The sequence below is a fragment of the Myxine glutinosa genome, chromosome 5, assembly GCF_964187855.1.
Source record: "Myxine glutinosa chromosome 5, kmMyxGlut1.1, whole genome shotgun sequence".
In the NCBI taxonomy this organism is placed as follows: Eukaryota; Metazoa; Chordata; class Myxini; order Myxiniformes; family Myxinidae; genus Myxine; species Myxine glutinosa.
Genome location: NC_136265.1, coordinates 144,046,765 through 144,068,699, shown reverse-complemented (window position 1 = coordinate 144,068,699; position 21,935 = coordinate 144,046,765). Strand labels below are relative to the sequence as shown.

Here is a 21,935-nt window from a genome sequence, read left to right as displayed (position 1 = left end):
GACGAAATATTACATGGAGAGACTGGATCTTAAAATTAATTGTGGAAGTGGATGAAGACGAAATATTACATGGAGAGACTGGATCTTAAAATTAATTGGGGAAGTGGATGAAGACGAAATATTACATGGAGAGACTGGATCTTAAAATTAATTGGAGAAGTGGAGGAAGACCAAATATTACATGGAGAGACTGGATCTTAAAATTAATTGGGGAAGTGGATGAAGACAAAATATTACATGGAGAGACTGGATCTTAAAATTAATTGGAGAAGTGGATGAAGACGAAATATTACATGGAGAGTCTGGATCTTAAAATTAATTGGAGAAGTGGATGAAGACCAAATATTACATGGAGAGTCTGGATCTTAAAATTAATTGGAGAAGTGGATGAAGACCAAATATTACATGGAGAGACTGGATCTTAAAATTAATTGGAGAAGTGGATGAAGACCAAATATTACATGGAGAGTCTGGATCTTAAAATTAATTGGAGAAGTGGATGAAGACCAAATATTACATGGAGAGTCTGGATCTTAAAATTAATTGGAGAAGTGGATGAAGACCAAATATTACATGGAGAGTCTGGATCTTAAAATTAATTGGAGAAGTGGATGAAGACGAAATATTACATGGAGAGTCTGGATCTTAAAATTAATTGGAGAAGTGGATGAAGACCAAATATTACATGGAGAGTCTGGATCTTAAAATTAATTGGAGAAGTGGATGAAGACCAAATATTACATGGAGAGTCTGGATCTTAAAATTAATTGGAGAAGTGGATGAAGACCAAATATTACATGGAGAGTCTGGATCTTAAAATTAATTGGAGAAGTGGATGAAGACCAAATATTACATGGAGAGTCTGGATCTTAAAATTAATTGGAGAAGTGGATGAAGACCAAATATTACATGGAGAGTCTGGATCTTAAAATTAATTGGAGAAGTGGATGTAGACCAAATATTACATGGAGAGTCTGGATCTTAAAATTAATTGGAGAAGTGGATGAAGACGAAATATTACATGGAGAGTCTGGATCTTAAAATTAATTGGAGAAGTGGATGAAGACCAAATATTACATGGAGAGTCTGGATCTTAAAATTAATTGGAGAAGTGGATGAAGACCAAATATTACATGGAGAGTCTGGATCTTTAAATTAATTGGAGAAGTGGATGAAGACCAAATATTACATGGAGAGACTGGATCTTAAAATTAATTGGAGAAGGGGATGAAGACCAAATATTACATGGAGAGTCTGGATCTTAAAATTAATTGGAGAAGTGGATGAAGACCAAATATTACATGGAGAGACTGGATCTTAAAATTAATTGGAGAAGTGGATGAAGACCAAATATTACATGGAGAGTCTGGATCTTAAAATTAATTGGAGAAGTGGATGAAGACCAAATATTACATAGAAAGTCTGGATCTTAAAATTAATTGGAAAAGTGGATGAAGACCAAATATTACATGGAGAGACAAAATCTTAAAATTAATTGAAGAAGTGGAGGAAGACCAAATATTACATGGAGAGTCTGGATCTTAAAATTAATTGGAGAAGTGGATGAAGACCAAATATTACATGGAGAGACTGGATCTTAAAATTAATTGGAGAAGTGGATGAAGACCAAATATTACATGGAGAGTCTGGATCTTAAAATTAATTGGAGAAGTGGATGAAGACCAAATATTACATGGAGAGACAAAATCTTAAAATTAATTGAAGAAGTGGAGGAAGACCAAATATTACATGGAGAGTCTGGATCTTAAAATTAATTGGAGAAGTGGAGGAACACCAAATATTACATGGAGAGACTGGATCTTAAAATTAATTGGAGAAGTGGATGAAGACCAAATATTACATGGAGAGACAAAATCTTAAAATTAATTGAAGAAGTGGAGGAAGACCAAATATTACATGGAGAGACTGGATCTTAAAATTAATTGGAGAAGTGGAGGAAGACCAAATATTACATGGAGAGTCTGGATCTTAAAATTAATTGGAGAAGTGGATGAAGACCAAATATTACATGGAGAGACAAAATCTTAAAATTAATTGAAGAAGTGGAGGACGACCAAATATTACATGGAGAAACTGGATCTTAAAATTAATTGGAGAAGTGGATGAAGACCAAATATTACATAGAAAGTCTGGATCTTAAAATTAATTGGAGAAGTGGATGAAGACCAAATATTACATGGAGAGACAAAATCTTAAAATTAATTGAAGAAGTGGAGGAAGACCAAATATTACATGGAGAGTCTGGATCTTAAAATTAATTGGAGAAGTGGATGAAGACCAAATATTACATGGAGAGACTGGATCTTAAAATTAATTGGAGAAGTGGATGAAGACCAAATATTACATGGAGAGTCTGGATCTTAAAATTAATTGGAGAAGTGGATGAAGACCAAATATTACATGGAGACAAAATCTTAAAATTAATTGAAGAAGTGGAGGAAGACCAAATATTACATGGAGAGTCTGGATCTTAAAATTAATTGGAGAAGTGGAGGAAGACCAAATATTACATGTAGAGTCTGGATTTTAAAATTAATTGGAGAAGTGGAGGAAGACCAAATATTACATGGAGAGACTGGATCTTAAAATTAATTGGAGAAGTGGATGAAGACCAAATATTACATGGAGAGACAAAATCTTAAAATTAATTGAAGAAGTGGAGGAAGACCAAATATTACATGGAGAGACTGGATCTTAAAATTAATTGGAGAAGTGGAGGAAGACCAAATATTACATGGAGAGTCTGGATCTTAAAATTAATTGGGGAAGAGGAGGAAGACCAAATATTAGATGGAGAGACTGGATCTTAAAATTAATTGGAGAAGTGGATGAAGACCAAATATTACATGGAGAGTCTGGATCTTAAAATTAATTGGAGAAGTGGATGAAGACCAAATATTACATGGAGAGTCTGGATCTTAAAATTAATTGGAGAAGTGGATGAAGACCAAATATTACATGGAGAGACTGGATCTTAAAATTAATTGGAGAAGTGGATGAAGACCAAATATTACATGGAGAGTCTGGATCTTAAAATTAATTGGAGAAGCAGAGGAAGATAACTATGAGATGGAGAGAAAGAGAGAGAGAGAGAGAGAGAGAGAGAGAGAGAGAGAGAGAAAGAGAGAGGCGGAGAGAGCGAGAGAGAGAGAGAGAGAGAGAGAGAGAGAGAGAGAGAGAGAGCAAGCGAGAGTGAGAGAGAGAGCGAGCGAGAGAGGGTGAGCGAGCGAGAGGGCAAGCGAGAGGGCGAGCGAGAGGGCGAGCGAGAGGGCGAGCGAGAGGGCGAGCGAGAGAGAGGGTGAGCAAGAAAGAGAGAGAGAGAGCAAGCGAGAGTGAGAGAGAGCGAGCGAGTGAGAGGGCGAGCGAGTGAGAGGGCGAGCGAGAGAGAGAGAGTGAGAGAGGTAGCGAGCGAGAGTGAGTGAGTGAGTGAGAGCAAGAGAGGGTGAGCGAGAGAGAGATCGAGCGAGAGAGAGATCGAGCGAGAGAGAGAGAGAGGCCTTCCTCCTATACTGGAGGGAATAGGCTAGTCGTCAAGTTCTTATATTCCCAAAGGCACACCTCATAACTTGCAAGTTCATTCACAGACAATCACTCAATAAAAAAAATGAAACTTGATCATTGAGTAACAACATCAGTGAGATTAAACAAAGCAATTTGTCATGAAAGCAAAATCCCATTTGTTTCGTTATTTTTTTGCAGTGCATGTTAAATAATGAGAGCCTCCTCGCATGCTCACCAAAAGCTTGTGCAGGACCATGGTTTCACAACATCCACTGGCCTCATTAGGGCAAAACACAGGCAGGTTGAGGATCTCCCGGTTGCAGCACGTGTCGCGATAGACCTGCAGGTGAGCGATTGCGAAGAAAGTCAAACTCAGAAGATCATCTCTCGTTCCAATCCCCCCTACCCTCAAGATGAGCAAGATGGGCCAGACATTGGGCATCCTCTGATGTGTTAAAATGCTCTGATGTGGTGCAGAAACGGATTATTCCCATTTATTTTTCACTTTTTAAAATATCACCTGTAAAGCACATCAAGGTCTTCATATGGTGGAAACAAACGTAACTTGGGAAAGTTTTTGTTACTAAGCCTGCAAAGACACCACTTCGACAGTTTATCAGTCAGTTGGGAATCCAACCAAGACTGGACCACTCACAGGAAGGTGAAGGTGATGCTTTGGTCATTAACACATTGTCAGAGCAAAATCTCTCTCACTTTTGCTCCGACGAAGGGTTACCACCTGAACTGTCAGCTTCTCCTTGCTTCCCACAGCAGTTAGCATACCTGGATCAACGTTCTGTTGATTCCAACTATTGTTATACCTGTCCAACCAGCAAGACGAGTCCCTCATTCTGCACTATCCTGACATTCAATTAGAGAGAATATGGGGGGAAAAAAGATTTGGGTTCAACACCAGTACTGGCAAGTGCTGTTTCAGACTTTAATGTTGCCATCACCAAAAATGATCGACACAAATATTGGCTGGTGGTTGTTTTAATTTCCTACCTTATCTTTTGGAGGATGATGAGACATACAAATCAATCATGGGCGATTGGGATGGGGTAAATGTCGTCTGTGTGTGCCATCTTTCGGATTATCAACCAGAAGTACCGGCACAAAGACCAAGTGTTTTCAAATAATACTGTGGGATTCAAAACCACACTGGTGTGGGAACATTGTGAGGCCTTACACACTTAACCACCAAACCACTCCTTGATGACGTAAGGCACAATGCCATGGGATAACAGGTTCTTCTTATGCCACGTCCCAAGTATGGGGTTGGCCTCTCATATAAGAGCGTGCCAGATCGGTCAAAAGCTTTCACCAACCTGCTGGACCAACCAAGTCTGACATTCGACTGAAGGTGAGTTGGGCAGGAAATACCTCACCTAACACAAAATATACCACTGGAAATATTTAACGTCTACCAACGAATGGTGCCACATGGGACACCAAACTTACCGTATGATAGAGGGCACACTTTGTGATGCAACTTCCTGACTGCGGAACAACAATTGGGCCATTTATGGTTGGGCCAGGAATTAAATCCAGACTGGACAACTCAAAACAGCAAGGGAAAACAAAATCTCAAAATAAAAAATTTGTGGAGGAAGAAAGTCTGGAAAGGTAATTGAATAAACCAGCTGCTTATGTCATGAGTGCCTCTAAGTGCATAAACCACTCAAATGGAGAGACTATAATCAAGTGGGAGAAGCATTGAGAGATCTCAAACAGACTTCTACCAAACAGTCAGGAGCACAAAATTAGACTCATATTGAAAGCTAGAATATCCCATGACTGAAGCTGACTCAATAGGGTTCGATCTGTATTCGCAAAAGAACAAGGATGAATAAAAGCAAAATGCTGGATGGTTAAGTGACCATTTATTAAGACCAGGACTGGTTAAGTTAAGTTAAGATGGTTAAGCAAGACAAGGACTAAGTTCAAATGAATAGTCTTGATGATGAAACTTATTTATTTGATAAAGAAAGGATTTTGATTTGTTTCACCAACCATCGATTGGAAAAAGGATCACCAAAGGCATCGCAGTTGTCATAAACTTCGTCTAACAACATTAATTCCATAATAAATTCCCCTCCCTCCACAATGTGCAAACAATAATAACAAGAAGACGTCATGCAGAGCACGATATTTGCAAAATCCACCCTGCCCCCCCCCCCCCCCCCACCCACACAAAAAAATCCGTTGCCATTGATCCATCAAATTGTCCATTTCATCAAGATTAAAATTGACGATCGTGATCAAAGCTCGGGTTAATAGGATGAAAAGTGACAATTTTTCAGATGAAAATGGATGATTTTAGAAGTTTAACTATTGGTTGACCTTTTGACCTTAAAAATAGTTGGTTTCCCTATTTAGTGACTCAATGTGCAAATGCTGTTCAACTTCCAAATCAATCGGATTATAATTGATGATTTTTCAGATGAAAATTGATGATTTTGGAAGTTTGACCTTGAGTTGATCTTTGACCTTTTGACCTCAAAAAAGTTGGTTTCCCAATTTAGTGACTCGATATGCAAATGCTGTTCATTTTTCAAGTCAATCGGATTAAAAATGGCGGTTTCAGAATTTTTAACTCCAGATGACCTTTGACCTCAAAATCAATAGGCTTCTCAATTGTGACGACTTCTACAACTTGGTGAGGTTTCATGATGATCGGTTTAGAATTGTGACCTGTAGGTGAGTGACAGAAAGACAAATGAAAAATCACTCAAAGAACGACACTTGGCAAAAGAGAACAAAGTAGAATGGCACTCCGTAGAGCATCCTTTTGACCTCAAAAATAATTGGTGATTGAATTCAATGACCTGATATGCAAATCGTCTTCAAATTTTAAATTAATCAGATGAAAATTGACAATTTTAGAAATCTGGCCTATGTTGACCTTTTGGCCTATATCAAGCTCAAAAATAGTTGGTGGTTGGTGTCAGTAAGCTGATATGCAAATCCTATTCAGATTTCAAGTCAATCGGATGAAAATTGAGGATTTTAGACATTTGGAAAAAAGTGGTTGACCTTTGGCCTATGTTGACCTTTTGACCTCAAAAATAAATAGGATTCTGTCAGACCAACTCTACAATTTGGTGAAGTTTTGTGAAGATCAAATTAAAATTGTGACCTGTCGGCAAGTATAAGTGAGCGGACAGACAAACACAAACACACAAACCGGAGTGATCAACATACTTGTACAAAAAAATTTTTGCCAAGTAATAAATAAGATTGCACCTTGCAATCTAGTGCAGCCAATATGGCCCAAATGGCCTCCCTCCTGCATCCAAGTTCCATGTGTATTCCTTGTTTTTCCCAATTTCCAAAGTCTATTTCCCAGTGTATTCCCAATGTTGGAACAAAATCTCAAGATTAGGATGAGTAGGATTAAACAAGAATTGGGTTTGAAGGAACTAGTCATACATTATTAAGAAGCAATTACCCTGTGTGATTGAAACCGCTTTTAATCAGCAAAATGCCAGAGAAACCGTGACCGCCGTGAAAATCCATACCAAGAGCAAGAGGGAGAAAATTGAACTATCGATGGTGAGTGCGGCACCAAAAGGGTTAAAAGCAATTTGTTCTGAATGAATGTACATCCTTGAGAATGAAATGCGGCAGGTTTACTCTTTCCACTCATGCAGTGCCCTCCATAAGTATTGGAACCGTGAAGTCAAATTTGTTATTATTGCTTTATACTCAAGAAATATGGATTTGAGATCAAAAGATGAATATGAGGCAAGAGTACAGAAGGTCAGCTTTTATTTCTTGGTATTTCTATGGATACATGTTTTACCATTGTAGACCAATAACACATTTTATGTTCAATTCCCTCATTTTAGGTAAGTATAAGTATTGAAGCAAATGACTGACAGGTGTTTATTGTTGCAATGATTGTTCACACATAAGTGCAAGTCTAATTTTGGTTCTAGCCAAGTTAATTTTGCCTTTGGAGTCAGTAGTCATAAACCAAAATGAAGACCAGATAACTGTCTATGAAAGGAAAACAAGCAATTTGGAAGCTGAAAGAACAGCATCATTCAATTAGAACAGTAGCACAAAAATTGGGCATAGCAAATACAACAATTTGGAATATCTTGAAAAAGAAAGAAACCACTAGTGGACTTAGCAATAGACAATGGTCAGGTCGACCAAGGAAAACAACTGCAGTTCTTGACAGAAAAATCACCAGAGCTGTGAAGGAAACCCTAAAATAACCATCAGTGAAACATCACCAACAACCTCCAAAGTGCACAGTTGAAAAGTATCACAATCTACCGTTCACAAAAGACTTCGGCAGCAGAATTACAAAGGCCACACCGCAAGATGCAAACCTCTCATCAGCACCAAAAATAGAAAGAACAGATTAGAATTTACCAAGAAGTACAGAGGTGAGCCAGTAGAGTTTGGGAACAAAGTTTTATGCACAGATGAAAGCAAGATAAACATTTACTAAAGAGATGGAAAGGTAAAAGTGTCGAGAAAGGAAGGAACTGCATATGATCCAAAGCATACATACAACCTCATCTGCAAAGCATGATGGAGGTTGCGTCATGGCTTGGGCTTGAATGGCTGCCTCTATAACTGGCTGACTCATCTTTATTAATGATGTAACTAATGATGATAGCAGCAGAATGAATTCAGAAGGGTACAGAAACATTTTGTCTGCCATGTACAGAAAATTCCTCCAAACTCATTCAGGGCAGCACTTCAACATGGAGCAAGACAATGACCCAAAACACACTGGCAACACAACTAAGGAGTTCAGCAAGGGGGAAAAGTGGAAGCCTTTAGACTGGCCAAGTCAATGTCCTGATTTAAATCCAATGGAGCATGTATTTCACTTGCTGAAGAAGAGACGAAAGTCAGAAACCCCAAAAACAAACAACAACTGAAAATGGCTGCAGTAAAGGTTTGGCAAAGCATCTCAAAGGAAGATACCAAGAGTTTAGTGATGTCATTGGGTCACACGCTCGATGCAGTTATTACATGCAAGGGATGAACAACCAAATACAAACTAATATAATACTTTAACTTACTTTAAGTTCATCTATTCCAATAATTGTGCTTACCTAAAATGGAGAGACTGAACATAAAAAGTGTTTTTGTTCTACAATGGTAAAACATATATCCATGGAAATACCAATAAATAAAATCCGACTTTCTGGACTCTTGCCTCGTATTCATCTTTTAAACCTCAAATCCAAATTTATTGAGTATATAGCAATAATAACAAATTTGACTTCTCTGTTCCAATACTTATGGAGGGCACTGTATATATGGAATGTATCATACCCTGTTACAGGGAGTCCTTGCTGCGGAAGCAGTTTCTTGGCATGGGACATTATGGTAAATTTGTCATCACTCTCCCAGCAATAGTTACTGCAGGATTGTGAAACTTGGCCAGGGTGCCGGTGACAGCTTGCCTACTCTTCGCGAAGGACACCGTGGGACCTTTAACATTCACCAACTAATGTCGGCAGACAGGCCACCGGTTTAACATATCTAGGGATATTTGGGACGGCACACACATTGATGAATCACCCTGACTGTAAAACAACGGGATGGAAGTTTATAGCTGGGTCGGAATGGAAACCCAGGCGAGTCTAGACCATCCTCTCAGATATACTGCATATATACACGAGTACATGCATATTGTTTTGGATATGGCTCCTCGGGGTTAGTACAATGTTTAATACAGCGTAATTATTCCCATAGTGAGTGTTTAGAATAAGCGTAAAGTCATTAAATGTCATCATAGATATGCATCGCTAATTCGCAGATCAAGAAACATGAAACCCACCCCAGTGTGTGTCTAAAACATATTATATCCTGTTTGACCATTATTTCACGTTTTTAACCTCACGTGAGGAAAGTTACACATTATTAATACAATGTTATTGAAGAGCAATGAGTTTCCAAAGGGAAGGAACAATTAATTGTATATGGAACACAAATCAACATCAACTACAATCACAAGCTGAAGTAATACATGGGGAAACATGGAAATACCGCACTGTACCCGGAAAAATAACTTGGCGATCATTCTAAAAATAACTTGTTCGCCTGCGCGAACAATGGATCCATTGATAGCGCAGCGCGATCGGTCGATAGTGCAAATCCATCGATGGCGCATAATATATATATATATATATATATATATATATATATATATATATATATATATATATATATATATATATATATATACAGTGGAACCTTGACTTACGAGTGCCCCAACTTACGAGTTTTTCGAGATACGAGCCGTCGCTCGGGCGGTTTATTGCTTTGAGATGCGAGCCGAGATCTGAGTTACGAGCTTTCGCCACCCGGTCACGTGGTTATCTTGCCGTGCAAGTACAGTATCTCTGCCGTATATCGCTGCATTTTTGTTTTCGCATGTTGGTTATTTTGAGTTTACGCCAGCCGCCACCAGGTGGGTTCTGGTCACGTGGTTATCTTGCCGTGCAAGTACAGTATCTCTGCCGTATATCGCTGCATTTTTGTTTTCGCATGTTGGTTATTTTGAGTTTACGCCAGCCGCCACCAGGTGGGTTCCGGTCACGTGGTTATCTTGCCGTGCAAGTACAGTATCTCTGCCGTATATCGCTGCATTTTTGTTTTCGCATTTTGGTTATTTTGGAAAATTTCTTAGTTTTAACCATGGGGCCTAAGAAAGTGAGTGCCAAGTGCAGTGCTGAGAAGAAGAAGAGGATGATGAGCTTGGCTATAAAACACGCAATCGTCGAACAACATGAGCGAGGTGTGCGTGTTGTCGACTTGGTGAGGCGGATGTGAAGGCAGCTGAAGATTTTATTATAACTTTTGCCGAACTGATAGAAGCCGAACGATACATCCCCCAGCAAATCTTCAACTGTGACGAGACAGGGCTCTTCTGGAAAAAGATGCCGAGGAGGACGTATATAACGGCAGAGGAGAAGAGCATGCCAGGCCACAACTTGTTCAGAGTGCCGGCGATAGCTCGCCTTCTCTTTGTGGAAAACACGGTGAGATCCTTAACATCCAACAACTAATGGGACGCAAACGGGGCGCCCAGTTTAGCGGTACACACATTGATGAATCACCCTGCCTGTGATTCACCCATGACAGGTTATAGCTGGGTCGGGATTCAAACCCAGGCTGGACAGTTTAGACTTTAGAGTCAAGTGTGCGTACCTCCAGTCCAGGCCATCCTGCCAACTTGTATGCTGCATACAGGTGAAATATAAAGCGCGAGATATTTTTATATATACTGTATATTTTTTTAAAAATTGGTGTGGTTTTTGGCGGGCTGGAACGGATTAATAGCATTTCAATGCATTTTAATGGGGAAATTTGATTTGAGAAACGATCAATTTGAGTTACGAGCTCGGTCACAGAACGAATTAAACTCGTAAGTCAAGGTTCCACTGTATGTATATATATATATATATATATATATATATATATATATATATATATATGTAAGTATGTTATATACAGTCACGTGAAAAAGTAAGTACACCCCACGCAAAGTTTTGACTTTTTCAACATATTTCAATATACAGTTATTTGATCTTCATTTCAACAATATTGATAGATAAAGGTGATATAATATAACAAATATCATGAAACATTTACATTTTGTAGTCCATTGTATAATTTAAATAAACATAAATGCAAATTTCGCATGTGGACAAAGTAAGTACACCCCTACATTTATCACTACTTCAAAATACCTAAAATTAGAATCAGGTGCACCAGCTCAGGTGCAAATGATTAGAACATCGTTAGAGAGGATCTTGGAGGAACCTGTCTTATTTAAACCTCAGACATTTAGTTTGGTTTTCTCTTTGTTGGTGACGTGTGCGGCATCACCATGCCTAGATCAAAAGAGCTCTCTGAGGCCTTCAGAAATAAGGTTGTAGATGCCTACGAGTCTGGGAAGGGATTTAAAAAGATCTCCAAACAATTTGAAATCAATCATTCGACTGTCCGGAAGATCATCTACAAGTGGAGAAGATTCCAAACAACTGCCAACTTGTTAAGGCCTGGCTGCCCCAGCAAGTTCTGCCCAAGAGCAGAACGCAAGATGCTGAAAGAAGTCTCGAAGAACCCCAGAATGTCATCACGGGACCGACAGGTAGCTATTGCCACTGTTGATGTCAGAGTGCACGAGTCTACCATCAGAAAGAGGCTGCACAAATTTGATCTACATGGGAGGTGTGCCTTTGCTGTCCAGAAAGAACATCAGGGCAAGACTAAAGTTTGCCAATGAACACCTCGGGAAAGACCAGCACTTCTGGAACAATGTGCTCTGGACAGTTGAGTCAAAGGTAGAGCTATTTGGCCACAGTACCAGAAGACATGTTTGGCAAAAACCAAAGACAGCATTTGACCACAAGAACCTGATACCAACTGTAAAGCTTGGGGGTGGAAATATTATGGTTTGGGGCAGCTTTGCTGCATCAGGGCCTGGGCAACTCACCACCATAGAATCCACTATGAATTCTTCATGGTACCAGAGGATGCTTGAGGATAACGTGAGGCCATCTGTCGGAAAGTTGAAGCTCAACCGAAGGTGGACCTTGCAACATGACAATGACCCTAAACATACCAGTAAATCCACCAAGGAATGGCTGAAAAGAAAGAAATGGAGGGTTCTGGAATGGCCAAGTCAAAGCCCGGATCTAAATCCCATTGAGATGTTGTGGGGGAATTTGAAACGAGCTGTGCATGCAAGAAACCCCTCAAACATCGCACAGCTGAAAGAATTCTGCGTGAAGGAGTGGGCAAAAATTTCTCCCAGTCGATGTCAGAGACTGGTAGACAGTTATAAGAAACGCCTACTTGAGGTTGTTTCTGCCAAAGGGGGCAATACCACCTATTAGAGCCAAGGGTGTACTTACTTTTTCCACATGTGAAATTTGCATTTATGTTTATTTAAATTATACAATGGACTACAAAATGTAAATGTTTCATGATATTTGTTATATTATATCACCTTTATCTATCAATATTGTTGAAATGAAGATCAAATAGCTGTATGCTGAAATATGTTGAAAAAGTCAAAACTTTACATGGGGTGTACTTACTTTTTCACGTAACTGTATGTATATATATATATATCTATATATATATATATATATATATATATATATATATATATATATATATATATATCTATATATATATATATATATATATATAGAAATATATATATATATATATATATATATATATATAGTATATATATATATATATATAGAAATATATATATATATATATATATATATATATATATATATATATATATATATATATATGTATATATATATATATATATAGAAATATATATATATATATATATATATAGTCACCTGCCATATATATATATATATATATATATATATATATATATATATATATATATATATATATATATATATATATATATATATATACTCGCCGAAAGCACCCGGCGTTGCCCGGGTTCTTTTTGAATGAATTTACTACTATTAATTCATCTTTTACTCGTGACCGTAGAAGATTGACGACTATAATGCAGCTCAGCTTTTAATTGTGAAATGGGCCCAGCTCGGCCGGCCTCGCCCGGCCTCGCCACCTACCCTATAACCTTCCCGGGGCCCGTCCCAACATTTTTAGTTCTTTTTGAATGAATTTACAACTATAATTCAGCTTTTACTCGCGGCCGTCGACGATTGACTACTATAATTCAGCTCAGCTTTTAATTGCGAAATGGGCCCAGCCCGGCCGAGGTGGACCTCAACCGACCTCGCCACCTAGCCTATAACTTTCCCGGGCCCGTCCCGACATTTTTGGTTCTTTTTGAATGCATTTACTACTATAATTCAGCTTTTACTCGTGGCCGTAGAAGATTGACTACTATAATTCAGCTCACCTTTTAATTGCGAAATGGGCCCAGCCAGGTTGAGGTGGGTGGGCCTCGGCCGCCCTCGCCACCTAGCCTAAAACATTCCCGGGGCCCGTCCCGACATTTTTTGTATTGGAGGTTTTTTCCTATCTTTCAAGAGATTACCTTGCACAGACAAACAAACAAACAAAAACTTTCTTTTATATATATAAATAATATAGATATAGACAGAAGATATGTATATATATACGTATATAATAATAATAATAATAATAATAATACATTTATTTTATATAGCGCTTTTCAAGAAGCCCAAAGACGCTTTGACAGAGTACAAAAAACAAGTGCAAAAAGACAAAAATCAATCGGTAAATAATCAAAGCAAAATGAAGGAGAAGGAGAAGAGATAGTCAGGGGTTAAATGCTGTGGGTTAAATGTTGAATGCAGTGTTGAACATGTGGGTCTTGAGTGATGTTTTGAAGCTTGTAAAGGACGGGGGTGATGTGGTCACGGGTCCGGGAATGGGTGAGTAGACGGGCAGCGGAGTTCTGAATGTATTGGAGTTTATTGGTGATTATTGAGGGTGAACCATAGAGGAGGCTGTTGCAGTAGTCCAGACGGGAGGTGATGAAGGCGTGGAGGAGGGTTTCTGCAGCCGTGGAGGAGAGGGATGGACGGAGACGGGCGATGTTTTTCAGGTGAAAGAAGGCTGTCTTTGTGATCTGTTTAGTGTATTTGTCGAAGGACAGGGTTTGGTCAAAGATGATGCCAAGATTCCGGATGTGAGGGGAGGTGGATACTGGGAAACCGTCGATGTTGAGGGCAAAGTTATGGGTGGATTTGGTGAGCGTTTTTGGGCCAATGATGATTATTTCAGATTTATCATAGTTAAGTTTGAGGAAGTTGATTTGAAGCCAGGATTTTATTTCAGTGATGCAGTTTGTCAGGATAGAGTGGGTGGCGGTGGAGATGGACTTGGTGGAGATGAAAAGCTGGATGTCATCGGCGAAGCAGTGGAATTGGAGACCATGACGGCGGATTAAGTGACCAAGGGGGGACAGGTACAGGATGAAGAGGAGGGGGCCAAGAACTGAACCTGAACAAGAACTGAACTGAACAAGAACTGAATATATATATATATATATAGATATATATATATATATATATATAGATATATATATATATAGATAGATATATATATATATATATATATATATATATATATACTATATATATATATATATATATATATATATATAGATATATCAAATGATAGATGCAGTGGCATCATGACAAGGGCACAAGTAATTGTAGGTTAAAGGGCATCATGGTTACACGCATACAAGTTTTGCTGTGAAGGTTGCCACAGAAGTTATGTTTTCCAAATATTGATTTAAAAAACATGACATACAGATACTGTACCTGCTTTTGATCAAGTGTTTCAGAGCACTCTGGGCATTGTGGATTAGTTTCACTGCTTGGAACACACGGAGGGGAGAGAAAATGTGTTACGTAGAGTCATCTTGTGCACAACAAGTGAAAACCAAAAAAAGTGAAAGCTCACAGGATGGGATGAGGGTGTAATCAAGGACAAATCAGAACAGATGATGGCACAACACAAAGTTTGAGAGATATTGATTGGTCTATGAGTGACTTGTTAATCTTCGCTGATCCTGCATTTGTCATCAAAATTCAGTTCATGTCATTCCCCATCCCTACTCCCAAGCTTTTATACCCCCTTCTTCCCTCCACACCCCCCTCCCCCCATCAACCCTACCCAACTTAAACCTATTAGCCCCTTTCTCTCTCCTTTTCCTGTCCATTCCTTTCCTTGCTGGTTTTGTCCAATTGTTTCCCGATTGTCAGTTTCTAGTTTCTGAGCCCATCTCACCTCACCCTTGAGCCTGATGATTTACAGAATAAAAATTTGTTCCATTAATGAGATATTTTGAGTTTTTTAAGCAACACCCACATGCCTGAGTCAGTTTTTGCACAGCGTGTTAATTCCCCCATTTAAAGCATGGAAAGTAAATGAGCACTTTGCAGGTCGCAGCAATTCATCTGATCATAGGATCACCTCAGAAATGCTTCCGAAGGACATGGCACTGATTAATCGGTCATTATAGTTCGTGCAATGGACCTGAAATTAGTTATTGGAATGGTCAAACCATATTCAGCAATTACCATGAGCACTTTGCCAGAGAGTTTTTCAATAATGGATCCATCATATCCTCTGGGATTTGAGTCTCTTACAAAAAATAGGCAACTCAAGTGGTCTTTGATGAAGATATAATCGAGTAATTTGAAAGGGAGATGGACTTTGCCCAAAACAATTAGTTCAATGAGGCCGAATGATGGTCACGGGTCTATCCAGGGCCATCAGTCATCGTTTCAAGGACAAGGACTTTGCCCAACACCTGAGTGTTACAATTGTGTAGTGGCTTTAAGTATGAGACATGTTGTGGGATCTTACTGTCATTCGCACTTGAATTGCAGGATGCAACCTGGTTATGATAACATTTGATCTTTCAGTCTAATCATGCAAGTCATAGAAAAAGATTCCGCATGGTATTACGTGCTGAGCCTGGTTGCTGTGTGCCACACTCCATTTTCATTACAAGGACGTGTCTGCAAGGATCAGCCTTTCCCAACATCGGAAAATGCTTCACTGTGAGAATTTGATGATTCCGCCTGATGAGCTGAAAGTAGGAAGACTTTCCTCGTCACCCGCCATAAGAGTACGAAAGACATGTGATCACTCAGTTATGTCAGTTGTGGTGGGAAAGGTCTCCCAAAATGCATTTCCTCATTAATTTAACCCCCATTTATGTCTCGGCTTTGCTCCAATACATCACTTTCACTTTAACCCTTTGAACTCTCGACAATCTCAGAAAGAGTGGTGAACAATTCCGTATTAAACAAGTAAAACCCTACAACAGTTCGAACTTCTCTTCTGTAAACTTACGACAGTTCAAAGTTCTCTTCTGCAAAGCTACGACAGTTCAAAGTTCTCTTCTGCAAACTTACGACAGTTCAAACTTCTCTTCTGCAAACTTACGACAGTTCAAACTTCTCTTCTGTAAACTTACAACAGTTCGAACTTCTCTTCTGCAAACTTACGACAGTTCGAACTTCTCTTCTGCAAACTCACGACAGTCCGAGGTTCTCTTCTGCAAACTTACGATAGTTCGAGCTTCTCTTCTGCAAACTTACGACAGTTCGAACTGCTCTTCTGTAAACTTAAGACAGTTCGAATTTCTCTTCTGCAAACTTACGACAGTTCGAACTTCTCTTCTGCAAACTTATGATAGTTCGAGCTTCTCTTCTGCAAACTTAATACAGTTCGAACTTCTCTTCTGCAAACTTACGACAGTTCAAACTTATCTTCTGCAAACTTATGACAGTTCAAACCTCTCTTCTGCAAACTTAAGACAGTTCGAACTTCTCTTCTGCAAACTTATGACAGTTCAAACTTCTCTTCTGCAAACTTAAGACAGTTCGAACTTCTCTTCTGCAAACTTACGACAGTTCAACCTTATCTTCTGTAAACTTACGATAGTTCGAACTTCTCTTCTGCAAACTTACGACAGTTCGAACTTCTCTTCTGCAAACCTACAACAGTTCGAACTTCTCTTCTGCAAATTTACGACAGTTCGAACTTCTCTTCTGCAAACTTAAGACAGTTCGAACTTCTCTTCTGCAAACTAACGACAGTTCGAACTTCTCTTCTGCAAATTTACGACAGTTCGAACTTCTCTTCTGTAAACTTAAGACAGTTCGAATTTCTCTTCTGCAAACTCACGACAGTTCGAGCTTCTCTTCTGCAAACTTACGATAGTTCGAGCTTCTCTTCTGCAAACTTACGACAGTTCGAACTGCTCTTCTGTAAACTTAAGACAGTTCGAATTTCTCTTCTGCAAACTTACAACAGTTCGAACTTCTCTTCTGCAAACTTATGATAGTTCGAGCTTCTCTTCTGCAAACTTACGACAGTCCGAACTTCTCTTCTGCAAACTTAAAAGTCCTGTTGATTACTAATAACCTCGTCACTAGAAATTAAGCCTAGTCTTGGCTTAACGGTTAAGGGGGCAAGCTTGAGATCTCAGGGTCTTGAGTTTGAGCCCCTGTCGTGCCGTTAAATAACATAAGATGGGTTGACTCAGCCTGCCATCCTTCCGAGGTAGTCAAAATGAGTACCAAGTTACAGGTAACAGGGGCACTGCATCAGCGGCACAGTGCGCCCCCAGAAAATAATGCAAATAGCAGCCACAGGCTGCATACAAAATAATTTAAAAAATAAAAAACGAACTCAAATAACTGCAGCATTATCTGCAGGTAGTGAAATGATAGTTGGAAATTAGCATTTGTGCAGATAAACATTCTTTCAATTGGATGAAATAATAGCATCAAAGTAACCATGTGATGCAAAAGGCAAAATTCCAAAAAAGAATGTCAATAGTGTAGCTCTCCCTCCTTGGGCCTCAACTGCGCACAGCATACATCTCGACATTAAATGTGAAAACCGACTGAGTTGTTGTCTGTGTAAACAACACATTACTACCCACTACCTAATATTACAGTGCTCGCTGCTACACTGATCTAACCACAGCATCAGTCAGCCGACACGGCTTTATAAGCCTTATTGGCAGCACCCTGAGTCCACCCTCTAGGGAAAGGAATCAATCAATGGATGCGTTTCTAGCTCCCTAGCTCTCTTTTGAAACTATCTTTTTATACAAACAAAAAGTTTAAAAAAAATCAAACATTGTAACCAAGCTAGGGAAGTGCACCTTGGCCTCACAGCCAAAGTCAACAGTCCCACAAAGTTAGTCAAACTGGTGTATTCGTGTACTTCAGCATGAAGGCTGAAGCACATGGTCAAGCAAGCACATGGGTCCTAACCAACAAGGCCAAAATGCTTGACCATCCCATAATTGCGACCCACTTTGCGTCATCTTATAACAGCGCATTTTTTTATTTATAAAAAAAGGTTAAAAAAAAAATCAAAGATTATAATAAAGCTAGGGACTTGCACCTTAGCTCTTCGGCCAAGGTACACAGTCCAACAAAGTTTGCCCAACTTGTGTACGTATTCGCTTCAGCCCGGAGACTGAAGGACATGGCCAAACAGCTCACAAGGCCAGAACGCATGCTCACACAACCTCCTGGGGTCCAGTCATGGTGGATTCCCCCCAGAAGGTGAATAGATATGTCGCACCGCTATGAAGGAGTATCGACGTCCAGCCCCTCTTAACTTGAATGGTGCAACACCAGCTTTATTTACAAGGGTCCTGACCAGCATGGTGTACCTGCCAAAATCCATACCCATTAGGAAGTGGGTAGATCTTTGTTTTTCACTGTATTTCAAGCCTGGTGTTGGCTTAACGGTTAAGGTGGCTGGCTGGAGATCTTTGGGTCCTGAGTTTGAGCCCCTGTCAAGCCGTTGAATTAACACTAGATAGGTTGACTCAGGTTGTCATCCTTCCGAGGTCGGCAAAATGAGTACCAGCTGACTGGTAATGGGGAGCATTACATCGGCCCCAGAGAATACGAACCACCACCCAAACTGTGTTCGAGTGGGTAGTTGCGTTGTCTGTGAAAGAAGGAATCGATCCATGTGGGTTGGCAAAAAAGTTTGGCTGACTGACACTGTGGGTAGCGGCATAGCAGCGAACACACTGCTTGTTTGAAATTAGTGCAGCGTGAATTCCCCCTTGAACAAGCAATCTTGTTTGCCTTCGACGATCATTACCAAAGAAAGTCTGATGCTTTTCTCTTGGGAAATCATCGTGACCTTCCATAGGAATCACATAAGCTTTTCTAATAGTGATAAAGCAAGTGGAAGCACCAATCCTGGATTAACAACACTTAATCGTGATATGAATACATTCACAAGTAACTGCGGTTACCGATAGCCAGAGACAATTTCTCCATCAAGGAAATGAAGCCCCATATGGCTTTTGTGAGATAAGTTCAAGAAGACAATTTGAAATTTTGCTTTTATATATTTTTATTTTTCTTGAACTTCTTGAACTTCTTGAATTTCTTGAACTTATCTTAGAAAGATAAGTTCAAGAAAACGCCGCATAACTGCTTATCCAGGTATGTGCGAAGGTGTCTCGTGTGTGTAAGCCAAGTATTGCGATTTTGAAACAACTTACAGATTGATGACAGTCTGGTGCACAGGTTGCGATAGTCCATCCCTTGTTTAGACGTTGAGCCAGGTGTCCCGTCTGCCAAAATTCGTGGACGTTAAATATCCCGCGGTGTGTTTCGCGAAGAGTGCGTGAGTTATCTCCATCATCCTGAACAAATTTCAAATTCCGGCCCAAATCGACTTCAGCCAAACATCAGACTTGGCCAATTGGTTTGTGAAAGACCTGGACCAAAAAAGTTCCCCAGCGGACTACACAAAAAAGTTGAAATAATTCGTTGTATTGGTAGTCCAATATGATGAGATCCTCCAAGTACGAAATTGTTGATCTTAGCCAAATGAGTGCAACCTGGACAGGTAACTTGGATTTGGTTGACTTAGAGTCACAAGTTTGATTAAGTCTTGCACGTCGGTTAATTACGAGTAAAAAAGAAGAAATAAAAAACTATGATAATCTAATAAATAAATAATTTTCTTTTTAAGTCCTTTTTTAAAAGTTTAATCCCACTCCTCTTTAAAACTTTACTCATATCACCTTTACCGTTTAACGGTAAAACTTTAAAACTTTTACCGTTTAAAAAAGTCTTTAAAACAGCTGTTCACCACCATCTCTTATCTTCCCCCATCCAAAACCTTGATTTTTTTCTACCCCCGCTAATTTCACCCCAGATCCACTTTTTTGAAATACCGACTTCTTTCCTGGAAGTCCGAGCAGTGTCAACGTGTTTTTTTTTTTAACCTCTCCCACCACCCTCCACCCCACCACCTCCCTTCCCATGTCTCTTCCCCCCAAGCCCTCTCCCTCCCACAGATCTCCCGATGTCCCTGCTCTCCATCTTGTTCTCCCACTCCCTTCATCATATGTTTTATGTTTTATGTGTCAGTTTGTCTTTTTGTGATCAATGTTAGCTCTTACACGAGCCTCGACCTTGTATACAAAAAAAAGAAAAAAAAGAAGTTTGCAGTCATACCAAAAACTTTAAAAATGGTACGTGCTGCTTCCTTGAAAAGAAAACGAATTTGTGGCTTGACAAATGAGTGTTCAGAAAAAGTTGCACACCCTAGTGAGTAAAATGCAAAATCAGAAACAACTCGAAAAAAAATGGCGACCTTGGTCTCGTGTTGGACTGCAACATTATTTCACTCCACCACTCCGGAAAGCCAAAAATGCCAAAATCAACGCCATGTTGGTACGGTCTGCATTTGCTCGACCATGGGTTTCGCAATTTCCATAAACATAAGGAATTATCTTTGACGTGCCACACGGCGTAGGAGACAAGATGTACCACTCAGAGAGCAGGATTGCAGACGTGCAAAAGACACGGACAGGTAGACATTGAAAGACAAACACGACGCACGTCAAGAGTCCGTCGGCACAGCTGCGGCAGAGCCTGTGTCCACATCCCGTTTGGTGTGCCTCCCGCAAGGGGAGGGAACACACACCACAGCAGTACTTCGCTGGCGGAGTCTCCACAAAATTGAAGGCGTAGCCTCGAAGAGGTGGCCAGGAATCGGAAGTGGTCGGTTGTGGACAGGATGTTAGGGAAGCGATGCCGGTGCTGGATCCATGGTTCTCAGATCTCAAATCCATTCCGTGTCAGCAATGGGGCTGTAAGAGATGAGAATGCAGTGAGAAGGAACAGAGGGCAACATGAGACTGAAGATGTTGGATTGTTGCGGAAGAGGAGGAGGGAAGTGCACCAGTGAATGAAGTACCAATGTTAAAACATCACACAGATATGAAGGACTGCAGGTGATATGAAGAGAAAGAGGATGGGAAGTGAGATTGGAGGTGGCCCAATAGGATGATACTTGGACATTGCCGAACGACTACACGACTACAGTATTACTACTACTACTACTACTAGTACTACAACTAGTATTACTACAATTATGGCTCCAAATTAGGCCAAAAGTTCGACTGAGAAATTTGCTGATTTGTTCAGGTTGCCCGAGATAACTCGCCTACTCTTCAAGAAAGACATCGCGAGATCTCTAGCGTCCACTCCAACTAATGCTAGCAGACGAGACACCTAACTCAGCGTCCATCCAGGTAGATGATTCGCTTTGTGACTGCACTCCGCACCTTCACTAATTCGATCAAAACAACATGTCAGAATATCAATGTCAGTCTTTGTCCCATATCTTGCTGGTCCCTTTAGTCCATAAAGGTGGTTGATTCACCACCATGGTCCATCTGCTACATGTCATCTCCTCTTTCTCCTCACTCACCTGTCAATTCTACCTGCACCTCGTCACACACGAGACTATGTATGACATTCATGGCACCCGCCATGAGGTTATGATTGAAAAATGCTCTTTATACTGTATTCAGACAAAAAAAGAGAAACATTGCTCTTGCTTTTAGCTTGTCG

The 21,935-nt window shown here is 39.8% G+C and overlaps 1 protein-coding gene across 2 annotated transcripts in view; it reads right to left on the bottom strand.

The window, feature by feature from the left end:
- The window catches only part of LOC137414648 (TNF receptor-associated factor 3-like), a 92,487-nt gene that overhangs the window by 68,184 nt on the left and 2,368 nt on the right, over positions 1 to 21,935 (bottom strand). The window contains exons 2-5 of one of the 2 annotated variants that reach the window (XM_078778814.1): positions 20,919 to 21,169; positions 14,829 to 14,880; positions 4,984 to 5,022; positions 3,758 to 3,862 (exon numbers count right to left, since the gene is read on the bottom strand). In XM_078778814.1, the coding sequence (XP_078634940.1) occupies positions 3,758 to 3,862; positions 4,984 to 5,022; positions 14,829 to 14,880; positions 20,919 to 21,151 (429 nt within the window). In that variant the 5' untranslated portion in view covers positions 21,152 to 21,169. The remainder of the gene's footprint in view (positions 1 to 3,757; positions 3,863 to 4,983; positions 5,023 to 14,828; positions 14,881 to 20,918; positions 21,170 to 21,935) is intronic. The other variant, XM_078778815.1, reaches the window with a different exon arrangement.